The 23,245-nt window shown below is 35.9% G+C and overlaps 1 protein-coding gene across 22 annotated transcripts in view; it reads right to left on the reverse strand.

The window, feature by feature from the left end:
• TRIP12 (thyroid hormone receptor interactor 12) overlaps window positions 1-23,245 on the reverse strand; it is a 163,043-nt gene that overhangs the window by 38,176 nt on the left and 101,622 nt on the right. For 10 of the 22 annotated variants that reach the window (XM_021715047.1, XM_021715043.1, XM_021715042.1 and 7 more), the window contains 12 exons: window positions 18,450-18,598; window positions 15,374-15,409; window positions 15,192-15,287; window positions 14,288-14,380; window positions 13,938-14,099; window positions 11,424-11,492; window positions 11,168-11,333; window positions 5,985-6,102; window positions 5,709-5,865; window positions 3,802-3,955; window positions 2,333-2,561; window positions 1,905-2,023 (listed from right to left, as the gene is read on the reverse strand). In XM_021715047.1, coding sequence (XP_021570722.1) covers window positions 1,905-2,023; window positions 2,333-2,561; window positions 3,802-3,955; window positions 5,709-5,865; window positions 5,985-6,102; window positions 11,168-11,333; window positions 11,424-11,492; window positions 13,938-14,099; window positions 14,288-14,380; window positions 15,192-15,287; window positions 15,374-15,409; window positions 18,450-18,598 — 1,548 coding nt within the window. Of the gene's footprint in view, window positions 1-1,904; window positions 2,024-2,332; window positions 2,562-3,801; window positions 3,956-5,705; window positions 5,866-5,984; window positions 6,103-11,167; window positions 11,334-11,423; window positions 11,493-13,937; window positions 14,100-14,287; window positions 14,381-15,191; window positions 15,288-15,373; window positions 15,410-18,449; window positions 18,599-23,245 lie in introns of all 22 variants that reach the window. The other 12 variants (XM_021715041.1, XM_021715032.1, XM_021715026.1 and 9 more) reach the window with 3 other exon arrangements.

A 23,245-nucleotide genomic window follows, 5' to 3' on the forward strand; every position in this document is an offset into this window, starting at 1 on the left:
GGGGAGAAGATCTACCATTATTACCTTCAAGTGCTAAAAATAAAAAGACAAGATCACAGTAACCAACAGTGCCACCAAAAAAGAATATATCGGTTATTGAAGAGTGGTAACTGTCACAACCTTGGAGGTGTATCAAGACAGTTAAACAGTAACTTGTGAGGCAGGGGTTCTTATCTGGGTTAGAATCATGGGAGGGTATGTATATGAAGGTTTGTGTACCCAAACTATCAAATTGGATAGAAAGATATGTATCTAATAAGTTTGTGTAAATGCTATGCAAATCTGTGGGTACATTTATGTGAGCAAATATGCACACACACATTTTTCTGGGGAAAAGTCTGGGGCTTCCATCAGATTCTGTAAAAAATTGAAAAAAAAGGCAAACTGCTTTTTAAAAAATGTCAGAATGAATTTAAACTTCAGGGTTTGTTCCACAAATATTACTTGTAGGTAATAAGAATATGGCCATGGATAAGATAAATGCACTTAGGGGACTTACTAACTAGTGAGAAAGATGCATTTTATTTTAGAGTCAAAGTCTCACTCTACCGCCCTGGCTGGTGTGCAGGCACACTCATGCCACTGCAGTCTCAACCCGCTGGGCTCAGGCAATCCTTCTGCCTCAGCCTTCCAAGCAGCTGGAATGACAGGTATGAGCCACCACACCTGGCTAATTTTATGACCTATTGTAGAGACAAGGTCTCGCCATGTTGCTCAGGCTGGTCTCGAACCCGTGAGCTTAGACAATCCTCCCGTCTCCACCTCTCAAAGTGCTGGGATTACAAGCGTGAGCCATCGTACCCGGCAGAAAGATGTATTTTACAGTAAAGAGTGATGTGCTTATGAGAAACAAAATGCAGCACGGTTAGAGAATACAGTGGGAAGATCTAACCAAACATCAAAATAAGACAAGATCTTCAGGGAGAAGTGACAATAAATTTGTATGAGCACAGAAACTGTCTATTTGTAATATACATCTGACACAACAATAATTATCCATGGAAAATGGAGATACTTGTTTTCCCTTTCATATAACTGTGTATTGCTGACTTTTAAAAAAACCACAAAAACAACACACACTTGAGCAAAACTAACTTTAAATGATAGAAGCTGCTTCCCACCATTTTGTTCAGTACTATTATATCAGCATGTCTATTGCACTCCAAGATGTGAAGAGATAATAATCCAGCACAAAGGTGATCAAGTGAACATAAATATATGCAGAAAAAACAAGCATTGTTTGTAAGACAGAAAATGAAGCAAAAGATTACTTGAGGGGAAAACACAATCATTTCTTGAGTCCCTACATAAGACCTTAATACCCTAAAAGATCAGGAGAGTCATAAAGAGATTTTTGTTAAGAAAGAACTTTTTTAGTTCATGATGGGTAGGCTCTAAAACAAAACAACCAGTCAACCCACCCTCCCACCCATCCAGAAAGAACTTCTTGATCAATTAGGTACTGTTATGCTCTGATCTACTGATGTAACTCACTGGGAAGGAAAGCAGTATCTGACTTTTTGAAGGAATCTTTATAGGTGGTCATATATCACCTATATCTTAAAAAGCCCATGATGACTTCTGGCCCATTTAATCAAATCATTGAAACTTACTAAGTATTCATCAACTGACAGTCAATCTCACACAACCTGTATTTACAGAAACATAAAAGACACATTCTAAGTGCACCTGAGCCATCAGGATACAAACGTCATTTTTTTTTTTTTTTTTTTTTTTGAGTTGGAGTCTCTGTCGCCCAGACTGGAGTGCAGTGGTCGCTCCCCACAAACGTCATATTTTTTTAAAAACTAACCGTTTTTGTTCTACAGATTTAAACCTCATTTCTACTGAAGTACTCTAGACTAAGTGATTGACCATTACTTTATTATCATAAATGATATTACCTTCTCTTCTGAAGTAAACACTAAAAATATCGGGTAACTTCTGCATTAAGATTTCTGCCATCTGAAGTGCTCCAACTACTATCTTCAGGTCTTGGCTTGATAGCATGGAAGCAATGTGACTAAAAAAGAAAGCATTTGTATATAAAACTCTGCCTGAATTTGTTAATTATTTTTGGCCATACTACTTTAAATTTGAAAGCAAAATATTTTCATTCTGAAACTACTCCATTAAAACAGAAACTTTTCTTAAATGCTCAACACTTATATTTCGAGAAATCTGTGTGTGACTATAAAGACCAAAAAAATCCTCAAGATACTCCAAAAAATCTTTTGGGCATATTTTTTCTGTGCTATTATTTTAGAAATTTCTGTAACTACTTGCAGAGACTTGAATTTCTAAACTGTTTTTACCATTTTCATGAACACACCTTGAAACAGCATGATTTTTCAGAACATCCTTCAGAAGTTCGGCATCCGCAAAATAAATTATCCTAAGAATTGCTCTAAGGCACTTATGTCTGACCGCAGGTCCTGCTGAGGAACTATACACTTCATAAAGAACACCAAATAATGTCTTAATAAAAGACTTAGCCAGTTCCGGATCCTCTTTCATAAGCTGTGCTCGAGCATCATCCTTCTTTAACTCTGAATATCCACCTATTAAAAAAAAAAAACATACAATCCTGAAGTGACAGATTTCAGAAACACAATAAACAACATAAAACATTCAAGCCAATGTAGGTACTTGAAATGCTATTATAATTTTTAAGTTATAAAACAAATTAATTTATCTAATAAGATCAGCTGGGGTTTTACAGAGATACTAAAGACAGTATTAAGACAAAATTCAGCCAGCTAGAAAACCACTGACCATTCTGGTCCACTGAAGACAAACACCACACTGTACTTCTTTATTTTACTAACATACTGGGGAAATGCAATATTAACCACTGGTAAGAAATAAGCAGAGTTTAAGAAATGAACAGTGAGTATTTAAAATTAAGTAAATACAATGTAAAGTGGATAATTTTAAAGGTGATTTTACCACTTTACTTAGTTACATTAGGTGTAGAAAAAAGGTAACTGATAAAAAGTATGTTTTAAACCACCTAAACCATCACATAGTCCTTTTAAAAAAAAGTCTTCTAACCACTGTGTTCCAGACTACAGTTGCATAAGCAATGAAGTAAATCCCTGAACCGTCAAATAAATGTCAGAAACTTGAAAAACAACTATAATTTGTCCTTCATTAGGTAAGAAGAGAATTTTGGCAGGAAGGTATAAAGGTAGGAAAGGACTAATCTGGTGAGTCGACTCCAAAGGTAGATCAGAAATAACATGATTAGCCGGGCTTGGTGGCTCAGCCTGTAATCCCGCACCTTTGGGAGGCTGAGGTGAGTGGATGGCCTGAGCCCGCGGGTTCGAGACCTGCCTGGGCAGCGAGACCTCATCTCTACAATAAATCAAAAATTAGCCGGGTGTGGTAGCACACGCCTGTAGTTCCAGCTACTCGGAAGGCTGAGGCGGAAGGATTGCTGGAGCCCAGCAGGTGGAGGCTGCGGTGGCCGGGAGCGGCCACTGCACTCCAAGTCTGGGCGACAGAGTGAGACTCCAACTCAAAAAAAAAAAAAAAAAGAAAAAGAAATAATATGATTAGATAAAACCTGCATGAGCCAATTCTAACTAGAGTACCAGGACGTAAGTAAAAAAATAATGGGGAATATATGGTCACTACTGGCTCATTCATCAATTACAGCACATAATTTAAAAATAATTACTGTTATGCAACTATCTTAAGCTTAAAAGAATACTACATGAGCAAATTACTACTTATTATGCAAGTAAAATTATTACTCATATGAAAATATAGCACTATTTTAACCCAAAGTGCACTTACTAGTGTTAGTATTGGCTAAGGGGTTAGGTTTTCTCTGAATGGCACGTGCTGTTCCAGTGTCCTCATTGATTTGCTGCATAGAATTAAAATCAATAGTATAAACTCGTCCCAGAGTGGACAAGCTTATCTCATCCTCACCGACCTGATGGGCTGCCTGAGAGCAAAGAGAGAGAAACCTTGAATATAAACATGGAGAAATTTATTACCTTAAGACACAGTGGGGACCTTCCATAAATGCTATCTTACATATTTATTTCATCAGGTCTTTAGTGGCGAAGCAACAAAATATGAAAAATTTAATAGTGTATGTATGACAAAACATTTATTTAGCATATCATTTTTAATTAAACACAGATATATGTCCCAGACCCTATCAGCCACCCTTAAACATAAATCTAGGCAAAATTCCGATGAAAGATTCAGTCATGTAGTATCACTGATGTGAAGTCATTTGTATTAAGAAAGTTTTTAAGGCATCGCTGATAGAAAAGTTATCCATAAATCTTGGTATTCTAATCCTAAAATGAAAATGTTACTTTCATGATGAATTCTTAGCAACCCACAAAATCCTCCTTTAAACAAAATGATTCTCTAAAATTGAGCTTCTTAAACAAAGAAGACTTTAAGGTTGAGAGGGACAGACTAAAAGTAAGAAATTCATCACCAGGGTTGCATGTAATATGCCGAACATATCTAAACTGAGACAGTCTGATTAACACAGTTTGCTTGATTTTAGACAACCTACAAAAGTGACAGAATATTCATTCTTATTACAGAATCCAATCTATGGAACTCCTAGGCTGAATGGAAGACAAGACTCTCAGCACACAGAGTAAGCTAATAGTGAAGGCACAATGATAGAGAAAAATGCGATAAAGAAAGCAAGCTTAGAGTCAGAGACAGTACCAAGAGTGGGCTTGGTCTGTTTATACACTAAGGCTAACTAGTCACAAAAGGCCAAAGACAACTTCCTCCATAAAAGCTAGCTCTGAATTTAGATTTTAAAAACTTGTGATTTCATCATGTAAGTCAATGTTTTAAATTTTTTTTTCAAAAATTCCTATTTAGAAACTAACTAGTGAAAGTCATCTTTAAAGAAGAATGTTCAAGTGTGATATTCTAAAACAAATTCAAACATCAAAGGTTGAAATTAGAAGATATATTAACAGGTATCTTACATACTGGAAATATTAGTAAATAATGCAGTGATCAACACTTTCTAAGCTAGGGTAAATATGCTTAGTTTTTTTAATGTTTCAGTGTAAACTTAATACATACATATGGAAATAAAAATCACACAAAAACTTTCACAGAAAAATCACTGGTAGCATTTTAGTGTATTCCTTTCCTTCATAATTTTTACTTATTTTGCTGAATTCTCAAAAGATTCCCATAATTTTGTATACTGCATTTTAAATTTACCATATGCCACTTTATGTCATTAAAAATTTATCTTATTAGTATCTGGATTATATACAAACCTATGTATGTGTCATTTACTTAATCATTCACCCAGAGCTAGATTTGTTTCCAAGATTTTGCTCTTAAAAAACATTGAGAAGAAGCTATTTGTATGTAAATATTTGCTTGTGGGGGATAAAAGATAGACATGTTGTAGAAACCTATGGCCTAACTCTTCCAATGTTTCCTTTCAGAAATGAGGAAACGATGGAACAAAGAATTTAAATTACTTGCTCCAAGTCAATCAGGTAGTTAGCAGCAGAAGCAGGACTAGAACACCATGTTTTCTGACCTGAACAGAAATGAGGACCTTGTTCTCAGGAGACAAAATGAGAGAATCTTCAGTTAATTCAAAATTGAGCACATTGAAGTACACAGATCCACCTCCCCATCCCATCCCTACACCCACTCTCCACCAAAATAAAACGGTACGATGAAACTACTACCTCAATGATCCGGCTGTCAATCCTGTTATACGGATGCCAGAGGCCCCGGTCATCACGCCACTGCCATATTGCACCATCTGTGTTCTGCGCGTTTCCCTTCTTCAACATAGTATCAACAGCAAAAATGCCTTCTTTTGGTAAACATGGCATAAGTTCACTGAAAACAAAAAGTACAATTATTTTAATAAGTAGCCTTGTGAAATAGTAGTAAATATTAGGTCTCTAAAGAAAAATAGCCTCACACGAACCACAAGTTATTATTAGCCCAATCTTTACCAAATCAGAGATGTCAGTTCATACAGTTCTTGAGGACTTCGTGGAACAAGATCAATCTGTTCCTGACAACTTCCATTAGAGGCACCACACAAAAGGAAGTGAAGCGTTTCTGCAATGTCTGTAAAACCAACAACAAAAAAACGAAAGCCAATTAAACTAGTTATAGTATCTAATTTGAGAGGCGAATATAGCCCCTGGGGGCAGAGGGGCAGAGAATAATAAGAATTATTTTCTTATAAAGTAACTTCATACAGAAATTAGAGTAAAAAATCCAAATAAGTTATAATAAAACCTAAAAAAAAATTTATGTAGATTTTAACAATCTCCTTCTGGGGACTTCACTCAAGTCCAAACCTTCTAGTTGGATGTCTAATTACAATTTCTTCTCACCCTAGATTTCAGGAATCTTTTATTACTTTCCTTGGGGGGCATAATACTTTGTACAAAAGTGCATTCAATGTACTTCAGTTCATTGAATATATTCACATATTTGTCTTCAATTCAAATATACTAAAAACATATAGCCAATAGGATAAAATGTAGCAATTAAAAGCATCTGGATCTTATCATCCTGTGATCAGGAAAATCACTACCTATGTGACACTGATTACATGCAAACTTCATAGAAAGATCTGTCAAGCATTCTATACTGTAACTTTCCATCTGCAGAAGACATCAGTTTCTGGAAGATTCTGCATGATAACATCTCAGATGTATTGACACTGTGAGTAAAGGGAGCTCTCGGTCTTTACAGTTTAATCACTCTAGCAGATGAAACTTAAAGACAGAGCTGGATCTTTGTGAGTAGCAGAATGTGTATATTTGTGTTCATATAAAAATTATACATATGCAAGATATACATAAACATCTAACTGAAATATTTTGCCATTAATCAGTAAATACAGCTATAAAGGAAAATATTCACAGTTGATCTGAGCAAAAAGATGTCAACAGTTAAATCCATGACTCACAAAGATTTCACAAATAGTAATTAAGCTTTTTTTTAACTGCAGTTTTGCCATTTTTAAAAAAAAGAAACCAGAGGATGACAACAAAATGGAGAGAAAACACAGAAGGTCTGTGTTTCCTTTGTAATATTATTGTATAAAGATAGTATAGCAGCCTCCATATGATAAATGTGTGGCAAACTTCCTGGAGTAAGTAAAAGAGGTTAAAACATTCATCATATTAAAAGAAAAAAACCCAAATGTTACCACAAACAAAAGTAAGGTCGCTATTTTCCAAACTAGTATTTAGGGGTGTGCTGTAACAAAAGATAATCTATATTCAAACTTAGAAAAAGTAAGGCTTAAGCAATGTTCAAAAAGTTCCCAGGGACTTTAATAAGTAAAGTGCATTGTGACTACTCAAGGAGTGAACCTTTCCCAATCTTATTTCCGCAGAGTACTTTCTTCATGGCACAAAATGTGTTTTCTGGAATATCTACATTGGGAAAGATTCAATTCTTTAAGAGGAATTTTCTGGCAGGGTGCAGTGGCTCATGCCTATAATCCTAGTGCTTTGGAAGGCCAAGGTAGAAGGAACACTTGAGGCCAGGAGTTCGAGACCAGCCTAGGCAACATGGTGAGACCTCCATCTCTGCAAAACATAGAAAACTGTAAAGACACAGTGGTCCATGCCTGTAGTCCCAGTCACTCGGGAGGCTGAGGCAAAAGGATCACTGTAGCCTAGGAATTCAAGGCTGCAGTGAACCGTGATATTGCCACTGCATTCCTGTCTGGGTAACAAAGTGAGACACTGACTCAAAAAAAAAAAAAAAAAAATCTTTCAAATTAATTTCCTCAAAAACACTGTTTTAGAAAGTTCTGTGACAATGTAACACAACTAAATATAAAACTAGGTTTCCCAAAGACAAAAAATGTGACTGCTATATATACTGTCTGAGACAGTGGGACCAAAAGCTATTTATCAATGAAGGTCATCACTGAATTGATGACATCCTCAGAGATTAGAAGTATGGGTATGAAATTATCCATAATTACAAGTGTTCCATACAAAAGCGATCAATAATCTACTAGAAATAATCATAAAATACAGATGTTTTCTGAAGCCCCACCATTCTCTGACATTAACCTGTGATTTAAGAGAGGAATATTCAACTGCAATAGCAGTGCAATAAAATTTTATTTTCAATACACTGGGTAAGATTGGAAAAGGTTTAGAGATACTAAATTAGCAAACATCAGAGACATTCATCACTGTAAATAAGTCCTAACTTTCTGAGGGAAGAAAGCAATCTGGAATCAGACAAGCTGCTAGAAAATCTAACACAGGAAGAAAGAATTAAAAGCAAAAGACCAGCAGTTACTGTGAGTCCCCTACAAACAAATTCGTTCTGAGAGCATGTTCTTAAGTCCAATTTGTTCCTAAGTCCAACAAAGTTAGCCTAGGTACCCAACCAACACAATCGGCTATATTAATACTGTATTGTAATAGGTTTTAATACTTTTCACACAAATAATACATTAAACATTGAACATAAAAAATAAAGAAAACACTTTTTTTTTTGAGTTGTAGTCTCACTCTGTTGCCCAGGCTGGAGTGCAGTGGCACACTCCCGGCCACCACAGCCTCAACCTGCTGGGCTCCAGCGATCCTTTCCCCTCAGCCTTCCAAGTAGCCAGAATTACAGGCGAGCGCTACCATGCCCGGCTCATTTTTGATTTATTGTAGAGACAAGGTATTGCCAAGTTGCCTGGGTGGGTCGTGAACCCGGGTGGGTCGTGAACCCGCGGGCTCCGGCAACCCACTCACCTTGGCCTCCCAAAGTGCTGGTATTACAGACTAAGCCATCGAGCCTGGTCAAGAAAACTCTTTTAATCTAAAGTACAATAGTATAGTACAGCACAACAGGTGGCATCCAGGGCTTGGCATCATGTGAACAGGCAAGAAGAGGTACTGACTGGAGGAGGTAGAGGAGGCAGGGGATGGTAGAGCTGAAGGATCGTCAGCAATAGGAGAAGGAGGACAAGCTGCAGTTTCACTCATGCTTGATGCTGATGGCACAGGTTCTTGTTCCTTGCTGGATTCAATCCTATCTACCCGCTTGAAAAAAACGATTCAGTGATGCCTGGGTAGTAGCTCTTTTTTTCATCATAGATGACATGGTGGCACTGGGTGGCATCCTGCATGGCTACTGCAACCTCCATGTATCATTCTACGCCCGGGTCCTGTGCCTCAAAGGCTAATAGTGCCTCCTTAAATAAAGAAAATCCCCTTATCATTTCCTGCGCCGTGAGTCTCTTCAGTTCTTCAGTTACTTCTTCCTCTTGTCTCTCTTTGTCCTTTCTCAGAGCCTTCAATTCCATCAAGTTTTCATTAGTGAGCTCGTTGTGGAGTTCAATGAAGCTGTCCTCTTGCAGATCTATCTCCAGCTTCTCACTGAGGGTCATTAAATTGCTGAAAACCTCTCTGGACTTCTCATTCACCTTCTCAACTTTACAAAAATCATGAACAAACTGCAGGCAAAGGTTCTTCCAAACCCCATTTCATGATGACAGCCATAACCTCATGCCAAGCAACGTCAATGCTTTTTTTATGGTCTTGTAAATGTTACAGTCCTTCCAAAATTGTTGCAAGGTTTTTCCTAATTTGTCACTCGTCTTGACTACCTGAAGAAAAATGTGATGTAAATAATATCTCTTGAAAGTCGCTATAATTCATGGGTTGGAGGAGCAGCACAGTATTTGGTGGCAGATGCTCTACTCTGATGGGATAAAAGTCTTCCATGAACAAGGGGTGGCCTGGAGTACTGTCAAACAGCAAAAAGAATGTTGAGTATGATGTCATTCTCCAAGAAGTAGTTATCTATCTCAGGGATAAAGTGGTTGAGAACCAGTCCTACAAAATGGCCTGTGTAACCAGGTTTGGGGGTTACTCTACCACACAACAAAAAAAGAGCCCTTGGCTATGTTTTTAAGAGCTCTTGCGTTCTCTGAATAATAAACTAAGAGAAGTTTTAGCTTCATATCACTGAAAGCATCACCACCAAGCTACAGAGTTAGCCTATCCTTTGCTGCTTTATAGCCTGGCATTAACTTTTCCTTCTTACTGATATAACTTGGTCTGGCATCCTCTTCCAGTACAATCTTGTCTCATCTACATTAAAAATCTGCTTGGATAAATACATACCTTTAATTTCTCAAAGTGTTTCAAGAAATTCCCAGGCAGCTACCATATCTGCATTCACTGCCTTGCCACTTTCTTTTGTGTTGTGAAGGTTGGCTCTAGCCTTGAACTGAGGAAACCAGCATGTCTGACATTAAAAGATGTCCCTTTGATCTTCTCCATATTTGTTCAAGTCTTCGTAAAGGTTTTTAGCTTTCTCTTGAACCAGCATTAACCTGAGAGGGACTTGATGCTGGTGCCAATCCTACATCCACACATTGAGAATTTCTCCATCCTGTTCCACGCTTCTTTGATATTATTGTCGACATCACTGGTACAGCAGACCTTACATATTCCATAATCTTGTTCTTGTTCTTCAGATTTGTGCCGATGGTTGAATGACTCATGTTATAAAAAGAACAACGTCTACCATATTTTCATCTCTCTCCACTCTCTCAATTACTTTCACTTTTGTTTCCATCAGTATCGCTTAGAGTTTTCTTAATAGTACTAGCTGTATCACTGCTGCTTTTATCCTTGCTTCTGGACATCCTGGGCTTGAAATAAAGATCTTGTACTACTGTATTCAATACAGTGTCACAAAGTGCACAAAAGCACAACTTGTAGAGGATGTGTGCACATGACAATATACGCCAGACATATGAATCAACTTATGTGACTGCACATGCAACATCTTTGAGAGTTTGCAACTTGAAGGTATGTATGTAGGTGGCTTTACTGGATTGGTAATATAAAATTCTTATTCTTCTAATGGAGGATCATTATATGACTAACATTATACAGAAATCAATCATCTTGGGTTGTAGCCCTAGAACCAAAAAGGGTTAACTTCTAATATATACTTTTTTAAAAGTGTATGCTAGAAACATTAATGTCCCAGCACAAATGATGACAAGTTACATTTTTTTTCTGTACTATCTAACCCTATATTAGTAATCTCTTCTACTTGCCTGGCTTGTGTTGACTTTATTTATTAATGAAGAATCAACAAGCCAGTTTTCTTGCTTAAAGTAAAATTTAAAAATTGCACTTACTTTGCTTCATAAGTTGAACAGCTAAAGTTGGACAGTTGGAACACATCAGAGAAAACATACGAACCACCATTATAAACATCCCAGAACTTAAGATTGGTGGAGTCACTACCAACAGCTGTTGAACATTTGTAAGCAGATCTTTGGAAGCAACCTGCTGGAGTAAATTCTTTACAAACACAAGAAAAAAGGAATTGTTACATCATGATTCAGTAATTCAACAACTTCATAAAAATACCACCAAAGATTGAATGCTTACTTCTTCGTGTTGGAAGTTGTCCACTAGACGTGCAAAACAAAGGCAAGTGCTTTCTACTGACTTTTTGTCCTATTTTTTAAAAAGAAAGTAAAGCTTATTAATATAAAACATTTTCACTGTCATACATTACTACCTTATCTTCTTGCTAACACTAAATTCTTCAAGGCATGCTCAAATAGTAGATGTAACCTTTGAAAATGAAAATGGGTCTAAGCAAGGTACAGTCAATAACAACATAATTTCAAAGCAGAGAATCACACAAACAAAACAACCTCTCTCCTCCATAAAGGCTCCAACAGATAAAAGCAAATATACAGAAAAGAAGACTATTGTGTTTATATAATCTCAATACTTAGACAAATGTCACACTAAAGGAAAGATAAATAAATATCCTACTTTAGAAACATTACAAGTAGAAATGTTTAAGTGGGTATACACTAAAAATTAGAAAAAGCTTAGGTGTTTGAACCAGAGATCTGTTGATAATGTTAAAAAATTGGGCATAATTTGTTATAGTCACATGAAAACAATATAAAAAGGATTCACTATAAAAAGTGTCACCCTGGCTGGGCTTGATGGCTCAGCCTGTAATCACAGCACTTTGGGAGGCCGAGGCGAGTAGATTGCCTGAGCCCACAGGTTCGAGACCAGCCCAGGCAACTTGGCGAGACCTCATCTCTACAATAAATAAAAAATTAGCCAGGTGTGGTAGCGCAGGCCTGTAGTTCTGGCTACTTGGAAGGCTGAGGAGGAAGGATCACTAGAGCCCAGCAGGTCAACACTGGGGTGTGCCACTGCACTCCAGCCTGGGCGACAGAGTGAGACTTCAACTCAAAACAAAAAAAGTGTCACCACGAGAACAATTTTTTTTGTATTTATTATAAAAACAATTAAGGTGGCCTCACTGAGGAACATTTAAAATAATTCTCATAATAAGAAAGGAAAATACAATTTACTGGTTAGTGTTTTGATAAGCCTTGTTCTTTCTTAATTTATAAGTAGACTTCATATGTAAATTAAGTAGACTTCCTTCTGTAAAAATGAGAATAATTCAGGTATTATAAAAGACTACAGTCTACACCTTTGCTGCTACTACCTAAGTCTAGAACGAATGTTATAAATAGTGGCCAACTATTTAATTTTGCTGATTCTTATGTCATATTTCTAAAATAAGTTGTTTCATAAGTTAAACAGCTAAAGTTGGACAGTTAGATCACATCAGAGGAAACATATGAACCACCATTATAAACATACCAGAACTTAAGATTGGTGGAGTCACTACCAATAGCTGTTGAATATTTATGGCTGAGAATATCACATGGTACTGATTATCACAAAGAACATATTTATAGCTTAGAGAAAGAAAAGATTATCTCAGTCAACTGTTTTTAAAAATAAATAAATTTTTAAAAAATGAATGGTACTGCTGAGTGTGGTGGCTCACGCCTATAATCCCAGTACTTTGGGATTCCTAGGTGAGAAGATTGCCTGAGCCTATGGGCTTGAGACCAGCCTGGGCAACTTGGTGAGACCTCATCTCTAAAATAAATCAAGAAAAACTAGCAGGGCATGATGACACATGTCTGTGGTGCCAGCTACCCGGAAGGCTGAGGGGGAAGGTTATAGGGGGAAGGACCCACTACAGGCCAAGGCTGTAGTGGACATGAGTGTGCTACTCCCCTCCCTCCAGCCTGGGCGACAGAGTGAGACCCCAACTCAAAAAAAAAAGGCACTACTTTGTCTCAATCATCTTAGAACGATTATTCTCCAGAGTGATTCAAATCATTACTATTTTATCTGACATAAATTCCTTATTTGCTTAAAAATATTTGGATACACCTAATTTCCCCAAAGTTTTACGCATGCTTTGTAAAGGCCATTTTAAAACGAGATTTCTGAAAAATATCTTTGGCAATAAACACATTTAACTATTTATTTATAGTAAAATAAAATTCAATTCCTCCATAGTTTTAAAGCTTAACTCACAAATCTGTTCTCCATCCCAGCCCCATAAATCCTGTTTTCACACTGTCTCACCAGATCTCCTGATTCCACCTCCTAAATAATTGCTCTTGCTCTTCTCCAAACCCACATAGCTACACACTCCAATTTTCATTTCTATATGGGACACAGTCTAGTCTCTCTTCTGGTCTTAACCCATATCCTCCTGTTCCACATTCTCCTATTCCAATGCCTTTCAAGAAAAAATAATCTTTCCAAAAGGAAATTCTGATTATATGACATAATAAACACTCAATGTTTGCTGAAATAACAAATTCATCCCTTAAAGTCAAAATAGTTGAAGATATCAAGGTACATGAATTACTGTTCATTTGGGTAAAATTTTGTTAGAAAACCTAACATGACACATGACCTGCTAACACGGAGAAAAAAGATGGAACAAAACACATTCAATTTTATATATCCGGTTAAAAGATTTAAAACACTAAAAATGTCATGTTTTAAAATGTAATAAAAATGTTTTATGACATATTAAATAGGTTCATATTTTACCTGATGGGTTAGCCTTTGGGTTAGCAATGGAAGGGAATCTGCCACAAAATGAAATTCATCTGGTGTGATACTCTGGCAGCAATTGGCTGCAATTGCTAGTGCATTTCTTTGGGCATTTATGCTGAAGAATTCTAGGTAGAGCAAGCAGTCTGCCAAACCACCCTACAAAACAGAAAACTGTTAAGGTGAAGAAAAATCTTTTATCAGAAAAAAAAAAATTAACTAAAAAGTCTAGCACATCACTTTGGAGACATGTGTACCCTACAGAAACCACAATAAAGGAGCTAGTACAAATGTAGATTTATAACCTAACATTAAATGAAACACAGTCCTTGTGTAACAACACTTACCGCCTGTAGAATGGCTTTACTATGTCTCCGTGACAACATCTCCAAGGCAGTCAAGGCCTGCTCTGCCACATCAATACACTGAATAACTTGCAGCTGGGAACATATAAACAGGTAACATAAGGATATCATTTAAGTTCTTTTCTAGTAACTTATCTTCTACATGAATAAACATAGTTTTTCTCTCATTTCCATCAACGTATACTGATTCTAATATGAAACCCACCACAGGAATAAAGTCACAGGACCTTAAGCTATATGGTATAGCCAATATAGTTTGATTCCAACTAATTTGCTTGCTTTCCTGAAAAATGTTTTACATAGAAAATAAACAAAATCCAATTATATAGCTTTAAATTTTCATATTTAAAATAGATGGGTTGTTTTATAGAACAAATTTTAAAAATCAGGTTTCAAACTTTATACTATGTTCCAAGTTTATCAGATAAAGCACATTTTATCATGCACTAATTTTTCAAAAAATCCATTAAGGCAGGCCAAGACTATAAGAAAAATTCCTTTCTCCACTGACTCACTTTTCTGATTGTGAGCAAGGCACTTCATCTATCTCAGCCTTCTCAGCTGTATAATCAGGGTATAAATAGCTATAAACCTCAATGGGATCTTTTCTAGAAATAGGATTACTTTTGATCAAGTGCTTAAGTTATTTTATGAAAGTTGTTATATTAATGTGGTAATTGCTATTATTAGAAATTTTAAAACTGGACTAATTCTATAAATGATTTATCAGCTTCAACTTCAAACAATTAGTCTGCTGAACATACTTTTTTTCCTGGAATCTTGGCTATAAAATATACTTTAGTTAGATAATGGAAGCTGAAATTCAAGAATTTGAAACTTAACTCCGCATATCTGCTTTGAAACAGTTGGGCAAAACTAGGATTACCTTTTCTAAAAAGACAGGAATAGCATCTACTACAACAGCAGATGATCGAGGAAGTGCTTCCATCATATATGTTAAGGCTCGACAAGCATGGTTCATCTAAAAACAAGAAGGGATGTTACTTGTTTCAATAAAAATGAAAAACATAAATACACAATGTTTTAAAAAATACAATATATACTTACAATATCAAAATTATGCTCCATCTGCAGTAAAGTTATCTGTTAAAAAGATAACAAAGTATTAGAAGTTATATTCTTAGAGAAGGGTTCTTAAAGTATTTCCTCCTCTTCTACTTCAACTAAAATGTGAAGTATTATTCATGACTTTTATCACACAAAAATAACATCACGATCAAACCTAGTAGCTATACATAGAAATTATTCTACTTAGGATGACATCCATCACACTATAACTCTGACTTGAAAATGCTACTTGATAACTATCATCCTATGACACAAGTCAATAACAAAGCCTTCTTGTTTACAACAACCCTTCTGGGTAGCTCTAAACCCTTTCAGAAGTTCATTAGGATATCACTGAGGACTTATCAGTGTCAAATAAATACTAGATACATAAATAATCAGGACAAGCAATACACTGTCATCTGTTGAGTTAACAATTATCAGCAGAGATTCAGGAACACAGCTTAAACTCTTGTGAACAAGCTTCTCTAAAAGAAGCACCATTTAACTTGACTATAAAATATAAAGTAATGTAAGATTAAAACATAAGATTGATCACATCAGAAAATAAGTATGCACTAATTGAAGCCAAATTAATACAACTAATACAATTACTCCGCATGAGTGAGTCTAAACATCTGGTTTTATTTTATTTTTTTCTTGTGAAAAAGACCTGAAACAGATTTCAGTCGTATTTTTCTATGAGGGCATGCAAAACTATTAGGGTTACACTCCATCCTCCAGAAACAGCTGAGTCAACAAAGAAATTTCCTTCTTGGGTGTAAGACAGTTATTCACTGTCTTCTAGTTCAACAGATATTTTCAAACTTACTGAATTTAAGCTGCAAAGTACCCTACAATTAAAAGTATAAATATAATAACAAGCATCAGATATTCTAACACAATATTCATTTAATGACTGTCTTCTCAGCTCTGAATTATGCTGCATAGAGTAATCTATGTTATATAACAAAGGTCCTGAGTACTACTTTTGTTTAAAAACACACACAAACATACAAAGCATACACATACAATGTCTCAAAATCACCTAAAACCAGTCACTTAAGACACTTACATCTAATTTGAAAGAGAAAAAAACACTACGTTCCCCAGTTTTTAAAGTAGAAAAAACTTTGTAACACCATCTTTGGGAAAGACTGTTTAAATAGATTCCCTTTCACCAAAAATAATTATTTATGGTCACAGAAGTGTATTGTGATGAACAGAAGTATATTAATAATATTAAATTGTAGATAAAAGATAAATCTGGGCCACTTACTAACAGCTATTAACAGGATGAGTTGACTTGTGCAAGTCAATTAAGTAGCTAAATCTAATCAACAATCAGCACTTCCAGTAAACTAAATTATGTGTCAATATTTGTCTAGACTTATAGATTCTTTCTTTCTTTATAAAACAGTGACGGGGGTTCTGTGTTGCCCAGTCTGGTCTTGAACTCCAGGCCTCAAAGTGATCCTCCCACCTCGGAATCCCAAAGTGCCAGGATTACAGGTGTGAGTCACCACGCCTGGTCTGGATTTTTTATTTACCTACTGTAAACTACATTTTAACTGTACAAAGTATAAGGTAAGCCCACTTATTTGTTGTAATAAACAGCAACATAAAAAAACAAATTTAATTCAGGTCACATAAGCCAGCAATTGAACAAATCAGCAATTAACATAGGCAAAATCTAAAAGGACAAAGGCTAATATTGCTATCATGAAACACACAGAAAGCAAGATGTATACCTTTTACTAGAATGGAACTGATAAGATTTGGAAACCAGCTTTTATTACCTAGAGGTCTGAGTTGCAGAAGGTGAAGAAACTGGTCTATCATTTCTACCCAAGCTGACCCATCCAACCAACAAAAAAGGAAGGACAGGCAGAATAAAAATTTTATCACCTTGCATTTGAGAAGGCTTTTTTTTCTAAGCTCTCTCTATAATTTGATAATGTACCAGCCAAAACTTCATTTTTGTCAGTTGTATTAGTTATGCAAAAAAGAGTTACATGGCATTGAATAATTTCCAAGATAAAATATGTTATAAATGCAATCATAATACTTATATTAGTCTTTTGTTAGTATCCAATTTAGACCTAAATTTTAATCTTAAAGCCAATTTCTTTAATTTTGGACAAAAAAATTAGCAAGCCAATATTTAAAAGCTGTATTATGCTAAGGTGCCTACATTTGGTATGGCAATATTTCTGTCTGTTGTTTTCATATTAAAAAGTTTAAGCAATTAAGCTTCAATACATTTCTAGTATCAATATCAACTCAACTGTTGAAAAACCATTAAAAGTTCTCCTGAATTGTTTTCTTCCTTTTTATTTCCCTCTAGGGGAAGAGGAGACGTAAACATAAAACCTTAGAAACTGGAAGGATTCATATGATTTGAGTGGTCTTCCCAAGTACACATTTACCAAATATGACAACTTTCTGGCCCACAAAACAACCCAGAGTAAACTGCTTCTTATTATTACCCCCGGATCAGCAAGTATGTTTGACATGGTAATACTCAAGGTATTACAGATGAGACAAACAACCTAAAATCAGTCATTTAAGCATTAAAAATCAAATGATGGCTGGGTACAGTGGCTCACACTTGTAATTCCAGCACTTTTGGGAGGAGGAGTTAAGAGAATTCCCTGAGCCCAGGGGTTCAAGACCAGCCTGGGCAACTTGGTGAAATCTCCCCTCTACAATAAATCAAAAATTTACCCAGACACCTGTAGTTCCAGCTACTTGAAAGGTTTAGGATGAAAGACTGCCTGAGCCCAGAAGGCTGCAGTGAGCCATGATCATACCACTGCACTCCAGCCTAGACAACAAATTGAGACACTGACTTAAAAAAAATCAAATGACTATTCATCAAAAAATGTTTTAGAAAATTTACTAACTCATCAACAATTGCTCACATCTATAAGCACGAAATAAAAGCACCAACTCATATTCTCTTAATTTTATCATGCTTTAAAATGTAATGAATGCAATGATCATGGCATTCAGTAAACAATTGCAGCATTCAGATAACAACTGGGGTAAAATGAGGGGGAAACTCTATACTTACCAAAGCTGGAACAACACTCTTGACAGGAAACCCTCCCAGTGTCTCCTCATTTCCCATGACTAATAGCTGACACATTTCAATAACTGCCTGAAGCTGCTGGCTTTCATCACTGGCTTGTAATCCTTGCAGAAGCTGTTGGGCCTTAGAACCTTCAATAAAAAAGAAATAATCATTTTTAAACATTTAAGAAAATTATTATTAGGTGTAAGGTGTGACTTTAATGATAACTGGCTACTTATCTTCTTTGGATTCCAATTAAAGACTAGTTCTATGTTAGGGTCAACACATGCTGCTGACATATTCAAGGTTGAGTTATATTAGTTATATTAGCTCTGCCTCAAGGTAATCTCACAGTCATGTATACATTTTTGCCTTTTTAATTGAGAGAAGTTAATTGCTATTTACGTCCAAATACCTGCACCAGAATAAACAGAACCCAAGTACAGTGAAAGGGTAAGAAAATAAAAATAAACAGAACAATGCAAAGAAAGGGAAAACAATGAAGTACTCTGCAAAAACCGCAAAACTATAGGCTCATACATCTTGTTTCCTTTCATGCACAGATGCTGGCTGAGTATTTCTACTATTAAGACTCAATTCCGTTATTCAAGCAATTGAAAAACTCTGACTCAACTACCATAGAGAAATAAACTGTCATTAGGCTGAACAAAGCACTCAAAAATAAAGTCTACAAATGTGTTTCATTTCTCCCTGAAACACCTTCCTACTTGAAATGACAATTAATTCATTTAATGCTTACCTAATTTATATGTGATATTACTTTCAACCTTTTCACTTCTTATACTGTATTCAATTTTTCCACTCCCATACCATTACGTATTGAAACGTGGAGAAACAGAATATACTCATAGGTTTGGAAACTGTCAATAAATGTGGAACTCACATCAAAACCAAAGTTGTTTATTTCACAATTAAGCATCAGTGATATTTCTGGGGGGATAAACCACTCAAAGGGGCACAGGGTAACCCATGGAAGCTTTGTTTTCTGTATTATTTAAGACTGTCTATTGTTGTCTACTTTCCTTCGCCATAAATATCCCATGGCTACCGCTGCCTACCTAACTTTACCATAAGTAAAAGTCTATCCAAAAATATACTGCAAAAAAGTCAAATTCAGAGAAATGTCATTTAAAAATTTTAAACTGTATAATATCAATTCCAGTTAGAGTACGTATCATTTTGTGTTGAAATATTATGAAAGGAAAAACAAAATGATAAGAAAGTAACTAGTGAAAACAAAAAAAGCCTCAGTTGATTCTAACTTTAAAAGGACAAACAATCATATCAAATATGTACTAATAGCACAACAACTTAGAAAAAAACCTGGTGCATATGTCACTGGATGGATGTCTTATAAACATTATGGCTGGCATTCTAAGGAAACAGATCTTTTTTAAAATGATCAAAAATCGTCAATACCAATAAACATTTGAAATGTTCCTAAAAATAACTTATGCCAAACTGAAAATGACAACAAAAAGCCAAAACTATAACTTACCATCGATCTGGGAAGAGAAACCAACTTATAATCAGTGGATTTTGGATTTACAACCATTTTATAATCTTAAAAAATACTAAGGAAACCCAAAATTTGGATTATATTTATCAAAAATTTTGAAATGTGTTTAGAATTAAAACAAAATTTTAAAACATTTCCAATTAATTAACTGCATATTAATACATATAAACAACATTTTTATTTAAAAAGATTTCATTTTCCAAGACAAAAAAAATTAATGAGAAGAGTGGCATTGGGCTGGGCATGGTGGCTCACACCTGCAATCCCAGCACTTTGGGAGGCTGAGGCAAGAAGATTGCTCAGGGGTTCAATACCAGTCTGGGCAACTTGGTGAGACCTTATCTCTACAATAAATCAAAAAATTAGCTGGGCTTGGCGGCATGCACCTGTACTTTCAGCTACTTGGAAGGCTGAGGCAGAAGGTTAGCCTGAGCCCAGCAGGTCAACACTCCGGTGGCCGTGAGCATGCCGTGAGCCTGGGCGTCAGTGAGGCTCCAACTCAAAAAAATAAATATAAAAAATAAAAGGAGTAGTATTACTATTTATTTGTTGCAAATCATTTTAATGATAGGCTTAATAAAAGACAGCTGGATTCTCAACTCTCCATCTACATTCAATCTGTGGCATGTTATTTGAGACAAAGTACTCTTGTCCCTTGGTATATTCAGGTAAATGTTTCCATAACTGTTCTTGATACCAAAATTTGCACATACTAAAGCCCCGTGTGAATTTGAAAAGTCTAGTCTTCATATCTGCAAGTTTCACATCCCAAGAATACAAGTATGGTTGTGGATGTGGAATCCACAGATAGGAAGGACTGACTGTATTTATTGGGAAAAAAAATTCACATATAAGTGGACCCATGTGGTTCAAGCCTGTGTTGTTCAAGGGTCATCTGTATATGATAAGATGGGCCTTATTTTGTCTCAAAGATTATTAAAAAGATATGTACTTAGGAGTAAAGATCTAATTAAATTAACTTTTTAGCCAGGCTTGGTAGCTCAGCCTGTAATCTCAGCACTTTGGGAGGCCGAGGTGAGTGGATTGCCTGAGCCCGCAGGTTCAAGACCTGCCCGGGCAACTTGGCGAGACCTTATCTCTACAATAAATCAAAAATTAGCCGGGCGTGGTAGCACGCGCCTGTAATTCCAGCTACTTGGAAGGCTGAGGCGGAAGGATCGCTGGAGCCCAGAGGGTTGAGGCTGCGGTGGCCAGGAGCGTGCCACTGCAACTCCAGTCTGGGCGACAGAGTGAGAGTCCAACTCAAAAAAAAACAAAAAAAATTAACTTTTCTTCATCCTTAGGTGAAAGTGGAATTCTATTTACTAGGACGATGTGGCCTTGAATAACACAATGACTGCTAGGACAGCTCCACCACTTTGATTCTTCAAGTGCCAGCATTATACCCACCACAGCTCCTGCACCCTCAGTTCAAACAGCAACAAAGTGGAAAGAAAAACTTTAGTAATTATTATTAGTTTTGATCTTACAGATTCCAGACAAGGGTCTCAGGAACCTGTCTAGGGATCCACAGACCACACTTTGAGAAGCACTATCATGGATCAGGGGTTGGCAAGCAAACATTTTCTCCCAAGGGCCAGACAATAATTACTTTGGGCTATACCGGCCATATAGTCTCTACTGCAACTACTCAACTTCTAGCACTGTGGCTGGAAAGCAGCCATAGTACTAACACAAACATATGAACATCACTATATTCCAATAAAACTGTATGGACACTGAAATATGATCTTCATTTAATCTTCATGTGTTACAAAACACTATTCTTTATAAAAATATTTTCATCCATTTAAAAAGGTAAAAGCCATTCTTAGTTCACAGGCTGTACAGGAGGCTGAATTTGGCCTGTGAGCAGTAGTTTGCTGACTCCTGATATGAATGAGAAACTCACAGTGCTTGTAGGTAATCAAAGGAGGATAACCTGTTGAATTAGCACCACCAGATATATGCTGAGTTTTAGAACTGTGAAAAGCACTGAGGTTCAGAGTGAAAATATATGATATGATAAAATAAAATAAAATTCCCTGCAGTCTCATAGTTTTTCAAAGCCAAAGTTCTAAGAGAAGAGTCTTGACTCAAAAACACACAGCTGATACCAGACCTTCCCAAGACATCTGCCATAATCAGCTCAAGTCCTGATTGGAGTTAAAGTGATCAACTAGGGACGCTTTATTTTTAGTTTTTAAAAAAGGAAAGAAAACCATCACTAGCAGAAGATACCATTTCAGGTCACTTCAGTTCTTTTGTACAAAATGTCTGGCATATAATCAAAAAATTACTAGACTTATAAAGAGTTGAGAATATGGGAGTAAGACTCAAGAGGAGGAAAAAGACAATAAAAGCAGACTAATACTACTAGAATTAAAAAACAAGTATTTTATAACTATGATGACTATATATTGAAAATATAAACAAAGATGAACAAAATGAATAAAAATGTGCAAAATTTCAGAGAACTAGTATCTAAAAAAAAGAATCAAAGAACCATCCATAACTGAAAAACAGTTATCTGAAATTTAAAACTCACTGATGAGTTTAACAAAAAACAGATGAAGACAGCAGAAAGAAGAATTAGTGAATTTGAAAACTAGCTGATAGGAAGTTTTCAAACCAGGCAAAAGGAAAATATTCTGGAGAAAAAACCCAAAATAAAAGCCGGAGAGACATGCTGAATGCAACCCAAAGTTTAAAAATATATGATCTTGATGTTCCCCAAAGCAAAAGAGATAAAATATTTGATGAGATAAGGGAAATACTTGACAAAATAATAGCTAAGAGTTTCGCAAAACTGATGTAAGATAACAATTCACATATTAAAAGGTAAGTGAAGACCAAACAAAGTGTCAAGAGAAATGTCACCTTAGCCCGAATATAGCCAAGCTATAAAAAAAAGAATACTTACTAATAAAGAAAAAAAAAATTATTTTAAAGCCAGAGAAAAAAAGACTTTGCCTTAAAAGGGCAACAGTAAGACTTTTAAAGAGAAATTGTGTTAGCTGGGTGTGGTGGCGTGTGCCTGTTTAGTCCTAGCTACTTGGGAGGCTGAGGCATGAAAATTATCTGAACCCAGGAGTTTGAGGCTGCAACCATGTCACTGCATTACAGCCTGGGTAAGAAAGTGAAACCCTGCCACAAAGTAAATAAATAAATAAATTTTAAAAAAGAGAAATTGTGGAAGCCAGAAGCCATCCTGAAGTGCTAGGAATTTTATGCCTGAGGAAAATTCTTTAAAAAT

Source organism: Carlito syrichta, unplaced genomic scaffold (genome assembly GCF_000164805.1).
Source record: "Carlito syrichta isolate Samal-C Ts95f unplaced genomic scaffold, Tarsius_syrichta-2.0.1 Scaffold306578, whole genome shotgun sequence".
Taxonomy (NCBI): Eukaryota; Metazoa; Chordata; class Mammalia; order Primates; family Tarsiidae; genus Carlito; species Carlito syrichta.